This window comes from Vulpes lagopus, chromosome 21 (assembly GCF_018345385.1).
Source record: "Vulpes lagopus strain Blue_001 chromosome 21, ASM1834538v1, whole genome shotgun sequence".
NCBI lineage: Eukaryota > Metazoa > Chordata > Mammalia > Carnivora > Canidae > Vulpes > Vulpes lagopus.
Window position 1 is genome coordinate 43,333,431 of NC_054844.1, and position 9,209 is coordinate 43,342,639.

General features: G+C 56.2%; 1 protein-coding gene across 1 annotated transcript; it reads right to left on the reverse strand.

Annotated features, from left to right (window-relative positions):
• Window positions 1–944: 944 nt before the first annotated feature.
• Window positions 945–8,322, reverse strand: LOC121479816 (keratin, type II cytoskeletal 3-like). The gene is made up of 8 exons (XM_041735613.1): window positions 7,872–8,322; window positions 7,594–7,832; window positions 5,407–5,627; window positions 4,292–4,352; window positions 3,575–3,670; window positions 3,182–3,346; window positions 1,979–2,104; window positions 945–1,352 (listed from the first exon to the last, which is right to left on the reverse strand). Exons 1-8 carry the CDS (start codon window positions 8,320–8,322, stop codon window positions 945–947), a joined length of 1,767 nt encoding a protein of 588 aa, XP_041591547.1.
• Between the last annotated feature and the right edge of the window lie 887 nt (window positions 8,323–9,209).

A 9,209-nucleotide genomic window follows, 5' to 3' on the forward strand; every position in this document is an offset into this window, starting at 1 on the left:
CGCGGGCCCCAGCGCCTCCCCTCAGGGCGCCCCCTCCCAAGGCGCCGCCCCCCAGGGCTCCGCCGCTGCTGCTGCTGCCACTGCTGCTGTTGTGCACCATCTCTGCAAAGGGCATGTGGGGTCAGGGAGCCTGCGGGGCAGCCTACAGTCCCCGGGGCCACCCCCTGCCCTCCGGTCTCCCCCGGAGTCCCGCCCAGAGACTCCACCCAGGGTGGCCCAGGGTGGCCCAGGGTGGCCCAGGGTGGCCCAGGGTGGTGAAGGCCTGCGGCCTGCAGGGGAAGGAGGTTGGCCGCTCTGGGACTCAGGGCCACTGGGTCACCCAGCTGCCACCCACGAGTCCATCCCAGCCCCGCTAGGATGGTCTCACACCAGCGCTGGCCAGTGATTTGAGAAACAGTCTCCAACCCCGTCCCAGAGAAAGGCCCCGGTTCTCACCGATGCTCACGGAGCTGGGGCACTCTCCAGACATCCTGCGGGAGGACCAGACCCCAGCGTCAGTGACCCGTGCAGCTCCTCCCTTCCCCTGGGGCACTTTGCCAGGTCAGCAGCCACTGACGGTGACAATAAGTAAGGTGGATAGGTGCTCGAAAAATCATGGCATGCAGTCTTTTTTCTGGGTCAATTAGTGCCTTTCCACTAGCATTCTACAGAGGAACCGCCAAGGAGCACACCCCGGTACCCATCCTCCTACCACTCCTCAGGATCGTCTGGATTCAGTAAATACTATTTGAATTCACGTGGGCCAGGGGCCCGTACCCAGGGGGTACCAGGGGCCAGGCTGCAGGAGCCTACTCTACAGAAACCTGCACTTAGGGCGATGAGAAAGAAGTGCCCTAGAAATAAGATTCCTGCCGGGACTGCTCTTTGCAGACACGTGTTTTGCAGCTGAAACACGAGACGAGAAAGGTGGGGAAGCCCGTCCGAGACGAGGCTCTGGTGTGAGGCTACTGCACAGGAGCGCAGCTCTCCTGCAGGCCTGGCAGCTCGCGGCCTGAAGGGAAGGGGCTGGGCCTGCCAAGGCTCACGGCCTCCTCCAGCGCTGAGCACACGCACGCACCCCTTGGCGGCAGGCTCAGGCAGGAGAGCCACCAGGCCTCTGGGCTCTTGGGAACCGCAGGGACTCCCACTAACCTGCACTCCTCGCCCTCCAGGAGGGTCCGGTAGGTGGCGATTTCGATGTCCAGGGCCAGCTTGACGTTCATGAGCTCCTGGTACTCGCGCAGCAGCCGGGCCAGGTCCTCCTTGGCCTGCTGCAGGGCGGCCTTAAGGTCCTGAAGCTTGGCATTGGCATCTTTGAGGGTCAGCTCCCCACGCTGCTCTGCATCAGCGATGGCCGTCTGCAGGGTGGCATTCTGGGGGGCGGGGGCCAGGGGTCCGATTTAGATTCGTATACTGAGGGCCTGCCCTGTGTGCTTGGTGCCTACACATGGGTCACCTGATATGGGGCAAATGAGGAAGCCGCGGCCCACAGAGGCTAAAGCCTGCACCTCCATCTAGGTCCCAGTACCTGAAGGAGTGGGATTAGCGACACCTGGCCCCAAGGATCTAGCCCAGGCTCATGAGGGGTCGGACTCTTCCTTCACCTTTCTCACCTTTCATGGTAAGAGACTGAGCATCTTCTGAAGACCTCCCTCCTCCGGGAAGTCTTCCTGAATCATCAGGGAAACTTTTCCTCTGCCCTAGCCCATTGACATGCAGGCTTCCTAGGCTACTCCCCCAATTCAGTCTTCACACAATCAGCTGCTTTCCCCGACCTCCCTGATCTGGCCGCTGTATTCAGTATTCCTGACCCACGTCAGCCGCCAGACTCCAGGGGGACAGGACCTTTGCTCAGCACCCAGCCCGGAACTGCACCTGCTCAATCCTAGCATGCCTGCGTCTAGCACATGATTTCACTGCAGTAAGTGCTAAGCGCTGAGTTTTATGGTGCAGGCCTAAGCCCACAGTCTCAGACACATGCTCTTCCTCCTTTTCCCACCTGCTTCTTGATGCTCTCGATCTCGGCCCGCAGCTTCTGGATCATCCTGTTGAGCTCCGAGATTTCACTCTTGGTGTTCTTCAGGTCATCCCCGTGTCTGCCGGCCGTGGTCTGCAGCTCCCCCAACTGTGTCCAGGAAAAGAGTCACCCTTCAGAAAGCCAGCGGGGGCCTTACGGATCCCCCGACCCAACGCTTCAGGTCACAGATAGAAACACCAAAACACAGACACGTGACTTGGCCAAGGTCGCCAGGTGCTTCCTCCCCTGCATCAGGGGACCTGCCTTCTAGCAGGATAGTTGTGTTTGTGCAACAGACACTTTACACCAGGGCCCTGTGCTTTACCTCATTATACTTCACAACCACCTGATGAGAAAGGTATGATTATCTCCATTTGAAGGATGGGAAAACTGAGACACAGACTGCTTACATCCCATGACTAAACTCCTCCGGCTATGGCGTGAAAGTGCCGGAACTTGAATGCAAACATGTCAGATGCTAGAACCATCTTCTTAACCAGCAGGCTGCCCCCTCCTTGGGCAGAAAAGCCAGAAGAGTCAGCAATATATGGGCCAGTGTGTGCCCCCATTCAGATTTAGGATGGGAAGAGGGGGACAGAACTCTTGGTGTCTGGGGTTCATTTGCTCAATCTCCTCCTCCCTCCCCCCACTTTTTTCCAGACACTGGCTTCAATCCCTCGGTGTGATCGAATCAGAGCACATAACAAGGTGCAGATTGGTGGAGGAGAAATGGAAGTGGAAATGGAAAGCAATAAAGGGAATGCAGGCAGAGAGGGATTTCTCGACCTTGGTGCTACTGACATTTTGGGCAGGATGATTTTTTGCTGGGCGATGGGGTTGTGCATTATAGGATGTTTAGTGGCATCTCCGACCTCTACCTGCTGGACTGCAGTAGCACCCCCATCCCCACCCCAGGTGTGACAAACCAAAACTGTCTGCAGACTTTGCCATATGTCTCCTGGGAGAAAATCCTGCCTTCCCCTCCTGTTAAGAAGCACCAAATTAGAGCAAAGTCAGAGCTCACTGGTTAGGAAGGGAGATACATGTGGGTGAGACCAGACCAGTGTGGCAGGGAGGGAACCACCATTCTGGAGATATAGAAGAGAATGACTCAGAGGCAAGGGCCACCCAGATAGCTTGATGGGGGAGCAAGAGTCCCCAGAGTCTCATGATGGTGTCACCCACCTTGGTCTGGTACAGCGCCTCAGCCTCGGCCTTGCTCCTCTGGGCAATCGCCTCATACTGGGCACGGACCTCGGCGATGATGCTGTCCAGGTCCAGGCAGCGGTTGTTGTCCATGGACAGGACCACGGACGTGTCACTGGTGTCTGACTGCATCTGGGACAGCTCCTGCAGTGCCAGGCGGACATGCCCGTTCCTGAGCAGATGCACACCAGAAGATGGGGAGCCACCAGCTCAGGAGGCGTAGGGTTTGACTGAGAGCCCGGTGGGAAGGGGTCACTCTTGTCAGAAGCACAGATGTAACTCAAGTGCCTACTGATGAAGCTCTGGTGAGTGCCTTCCTCCCCAGGGGGTGGAAAGCAGGGGGGTCAGAGGCTTGAGGTGAATCAGACTTACGGCATCGTAGAGGGCCTTCAAAAAGTTGATCTCATCTGTCACACTCTCCACCTTGGCCTCCAGTTCCACTTTGGTCATGTAGGTAGCATCGACATCCTGGGGGATCGCTTCGTCACCATCCCCTCCCACCCGTGGGCTGGCTCAGCTCTGGGTCGGGAACCTGCCCCCCAGGAGTTCCCACTCAAGGGAAATGTCCTAACAGGACTAAACCACTGTCTGGCAGGCTGGCCTGGCAAGGAGCAAGGCCAGAGAGGAGCAAAAGAGGCTAAGGCTGAGAGGGGCAGGGTGAGCGGGGCTGGGACCGCCACCCTGGGCCCACATGAGGAAGGTTTGTGAGGAGGGTCTGAGGGAGAATCTAAATTTGCAACACTCAAAGCTTCTCTTTAAATAGGTCCTGGAACCGTACTCCTGAAGAAACAAAACCCTATTTCTTCTCTTTGTCCATTTTCTAATCAAAACCCAAGTCCTAACCAGCTTCATCAACCCCACGGGCCCACCAGGAAGGGGCACGGCCGAGGTCTGGCAGGCCCTCTCTAGCCTGCCTCGGGAATCTGCAGGCCCTGCCCGGCGAGCTCCCTCTCTGGCCGCCGCACTCAACCACTAGGCCTACAGGAGACCCTGAGCTTAGCAGGACTGAACTTGCACTTCCCTTCAACCTTCAAACTACTCCTCTTAGTGGGGCTTTGGGCTGGGAGGTGGGGCGGGGGGGAGCCTCACCTTCTTCAAGAGTACGAAGTCGTTCTCTGCAGCTGTACGCTTGCCGATTTCCTCTTCATATCTGGGGGAAAGAGCCCCTTGCTGATCCACCTTCTCTGGGATGTCCCCACGGCCCCCGAGCACTTCTCATAAGTAACATGGACTCAGTTTAGCTTAAAACACGTGTCACGGCAATGCACAGCCTTCTGGGTTCAGGTGAGAGCTCGTGCAACGGACTTTACTGAGCATCCACTAGGCACCAGGTACCACTTAGCGATGGCGATGGTAATTACTGGGCACCGGAGTAATGGATCGCTAAGGATGTGCCAGGTCCTAGGGACGCCTGGGTGGCTCAGTCAGTTCAACGTCTACCTTCAGCTCACATCATGATCCTGGGGTCTTGGGATCAAGCCCTAAGTCGGGCTCTGGAGCCTGATTCTCCCTCTCCCCACCGCCTAAATAAAATCGAAGAAGAAGAAGAAGAAGAAGAAGAAGAAGAAGAAGAAGAAGAAGAAGAAGAAGAAGAAGAAGAAGGAGGAGGAGGAGGAGGAGGAGGAGGAGGAGGAGGAGGAGGAGGAGGAGGAGGAGGAGGATGTGCCAGGTCCTGCCTTAGGAATTATACTTGCATTAACTCATTCAATCTTCATTATACCCAATAGGGTCAACACCACCACTATCTCCATTTTACAGTGAGGAGGCGGAGGCACAGAGAAGCCGAGGTGCTTGCCCAAGATCACAGGGCTCATAAGCAGCAGAATGGGGCTTGACCGAGGCACAGCAAGCTGTTACTCACTGAGCAAGTTCTTGACAGGGGAAACAAAATTCCTATTTGGAGGGGAACTTGAAGGCAATCTAGGCCAGGAAGGACAGAGGATTTTTCCTGAGTCCGCGAGTTCATGAATGAGCCTCAGCGTGTGTAGGTTCTATTACACGTATGTACCCCTCCATGAAATCCTCAGAAGGACCTCTGCCTCGAGCAAGCCGTGAGCCTCTCTAGGATGGGATAAATCCCTATTAGCTTCAGCCAGCTGGAACAGAGCTAAGCCAGAGCCCAGGCCCTCTGCCACCTGCCCCTCCCACTCTCTAGCCCTCCCTGCCCCCCCCCCCAGCCCTGCATCACCCCAGGCAGCACGCACCTCTTCTTGAAGTCTTCCACCGCCTCCTCCATGCCCCTCAGCTCTCCCTGCAGCTTGTCCTTCTCCAGATGGAGCCCATCCAGGAAAGTCTTGAGGCTGCTGACGTAGTTCTCAAAAAAAGGCTCCAAGTTGTGGTTGTTGGTGTTAGAACTGGAGCCCTGCTCCTGCAGGAGGCTCCACTTGGTCTCCAGGACCTTGTTCTGCTGCTCCAGGAAGCGCACCTGCAGCCCAATGAGAAGAGCATCGAGGAGCTGTCTGGGGCCAGCCCCAGTCATGGCAGCTCGTGACTTCCCTAAAGAAGGTCCGGGGGCGGGGGGGGTTGGTGGTTCCTGGTCTCTCCTGCAGGGCTGCTCTTTGAGTGCTGCAAGGGTTTAGTGTAACCCCCATGTGGACAGCGGGGTTGGCGTGATGTGGGGGAGACAGAGCCCAACCGCACCCAGAGATGACCATGGTCACACAAGTGAGTAACAAAACAGGACTGAGGTTTCCTGATACTTATGCTCGATGATCTTCCTGCTATATCATTCATTAATTCATCCATCCATCCCTCCATCATTCATGCCTCAATCATTCAGTATTTAACAAACAGGAGATTCCAACATCCTAGAGTGGACATAGTCCCCGCAAGGAGGTTTGCGGTACAGGTGGGCCCACTGCACGTAGGTGGGAAAGAACAAATACTGCGGAGGAAATGGCATGTAGGCAGCCCCTGACCCAGAAACAGGGTCCAGATGCACCCAGACTCAGCCAGCCCCCTCTGTCAAGCCTGGTTAAGTGTAGGGCTCAGCTGCGTTTACACTGCACCACCAGCTAGACGTGTCTCAAACTTCCATTTGCTACAAAACATTTCTGCACACAAGCTCAAGGCCAACTGCAGAAACATGTGGAAAAATATCAATCAATCAGCCATTCAACAAACACATGCAAGGCACCTAGCTCGTGCCAGGCCTTATACTGGACACTCAGGACCCAGGATCTAGGACTCCTCCTTGAAGGATGAGGAGAGCTGCTGCTGAGAGCGGCTCCTGGGCCCACCTTCTGTGGAGGAACAGCACCGCCACACCCTGTCTACGTTCCTGTGAACACTTTATCTGGACACCCCGGTTTCTGCTGGGAACAGGCAGGTCGCTTGACTTTGAAGGGTTTCACCTATATAAAGGGCTGGTATTCCTTTTTTTTTTTTTTTTAAAGATTTATTTATTTATTTATGATAGAAATAGAGAGAGAGAGAGAGGCAGAGACTCAGGAGGAGGGAGAAGCAGGCTCCATGCCCCAGGAGCCCGATGTGGGATTCGATCCCGCGTCTCCAGGATCGTGCCCTGGGCCAAAGGCAGGCGCCAAACCGCTGAGCCACCCAGGGATCCCAAAGGGCTGGTATTCCAATGTTAAGATGTTTTTCCTCCTTCAGCTTTGCCCAGGACACTTAGGTAGGGTGATGGGACTCCGGAGAAGCCCTACAAATCCTCTCTTTAAGGCCTAATATTGTCCCAGGATCACAAAGAGATTTCCCCACATCCTACTCAACAGTACGGTTGAAACGCTCAATTAGCCGCCACCCAAACCTAATTACCCCCTGGTGACCACAAAAATTATCATAGTGGCCCTTGCATGGAACACCCAAAGCACAGAAATCCCTAGAAAACATCTCAGCCTTGCTTGCACACCTGCACTTGTATACAAGGGTGAAATGGCCTCAACACCCACAGCTCCTCACAATGAAGTCTTCCTATGAGAACCACCAAGGAGGAGGTACCCCTCCCCTCACCCATCCCACCTCCCAAAGCTCCGTGCATCCCTCTCCTTAGGCTGATGGCAGGTGAACTCCTCTCTCAGACAAAACCAGCCTCGGCAGAGTCAGCCTCTCCTTCAAAGGGAAGGAGCTCACAGTTCCCCTGGCATAGAGAGCGACTTCTGGGCTCAGGTGTCAGAGGGCAACAGTGAGGGGACATCCATGGTGGCAACGACCAGTCCCAGCAGTGCCTCTGACGAACCACAGTGATGGGGCATGTGGAGGGGGCAGTAACTCCATCCAATAGGGGACTGAGATATTTCCGTCATCTGCTGTTACACCACCTGCTGACATGCACAGAGGATGAACCCACAAGTTCTTCCTCAGATTCACAATGAGAAGACCATCCCAGTTAGGCCAGGTTCGCTAACTGTCCAGCTGTCCCAAGATGGGCTCACCTTGTCAATGAAGGAGGCAAACTTGTTGTTGAGAGTCTTGATCTGCTCCCGTTCCTGGGTCTTTACTTGCCCGATCTGGGGGTCGATCTCCACATTCAGGGGCTGCAGGAGGCTCTGGTTGACAGTCACCTCCTGGATTCCCCCGGGGAAGCCACCAGGACCACCAGGCCCACCAAAACCACCAGGGCCACCAAAGCCACCAGGCCCACCAAAGCCACCAGGGCCACCAAAGCCACCAGCTCCTCCACCAAAACCTCCAGCTCCTCCTCCAAAGCCACCAGCTCCTCCACCAAAACCCCCAGCTCCTCCTCCAAAGCCTCTAGCTCCTCCACCAAAACCCCCAGCTCCTCCTCCAAAGCCTCTAGCTCCTCCTCCAAAGCCCCCAACCCTTCCACCAAAGCCCCCACCCATCCCTCTTCCGCCACCTCCAAAACCACTGCCTCCTAAACCTCCCCTGCTGGTGGCCTGGGAGCTGCCTCCAGCCACACTGATGGAGATCTTCTTGTTGCCGCCAAGGTTGTAGAGACTCCTGCTACCGAAACCTCCTCCCATCATGGCACAGGCACCAGACCCACCACTGCCCCTGCCTGAGCGGGACGTCGAGGAGGACCTTGTGGAGCCAACCCGGCTCTGGCCCGACACCACAGCTGAGCGGCCACTGAAGCCCTGGTTGCCGCCCCCGCTGGAAGATCTGCAAGATTGTTGGCTGTGGCTGGCCTGGCGACTCATGGTGGACAGCAAAGTATTCCAAAGGAAGGAAGGATGGATGGATGGATGGATGGATGGATGGATGGATGGATGGATGGAAAGGCTAGAGGAAACTCAGATACCTTCTGAAGTTCTGGGCCCTTATATAGGGCCAGGGAGCTTGGCCGGCTTATGGTGCCAAGCAACTAATTGAGGTATTATCAGCTTTCGTTTGCCTGGCAGCAAGAAGTTGAGTCCAAAATTCATAACACACCTTGGTAACCACCCCAAATTTCCAAATTCCTTTGTTTTCCCAGGGTTACTCACCTGAAATAAGCTCAGGTTGGGAGAGGGGCCATCCTGCAGGGCTGGACACTGCCCCTAATCCCCAAGAAACTTACAGCTCCCCCCACACACACCCTCGCTGCCCCCGGGTGTGACAGGTCAGCATTTTTCAACCTGTCCTGTGTCCCTGTGGCCACTTTGCCAGCCCATCCAGCCTCAGAAGATTATGGGGATGAGTGCAGGGCCCCAGCGAGGACCTGGAGGGAGGGAGGGGGAGGAGGGGCAGGGAGAAGGGAAGAGCCAGGAGGAGAAAGACTGAGGAGGTGGAGGGAGATGCAGAAGTCAGGGCAGGGGCAGCAGCTGCCTCTGGGGCTCTTGCCGTCCAGGGAGGAGAGCAGCAGGCGTGCGAAGCACACACAGGGAAGCCCTCGGCCACGAGGGCTTTGGAAGAAGAGCTGGGGTGGGAGGAGAGAAGGGTCAGTCTGAGAAGCACAGGCACGTGCAATGGACGGAGAGGAGAGGGAGGAGCCTGCGGGAGGAGAAAGCTGGATGAAGGCCGATCCAGCCAGGAAGAGGGGTGTAGACCGCCTGGTCTGGGTCCGAGAGACCACCAGCCTTTCCTCTCCCAGGCTCATGTTAGGAAA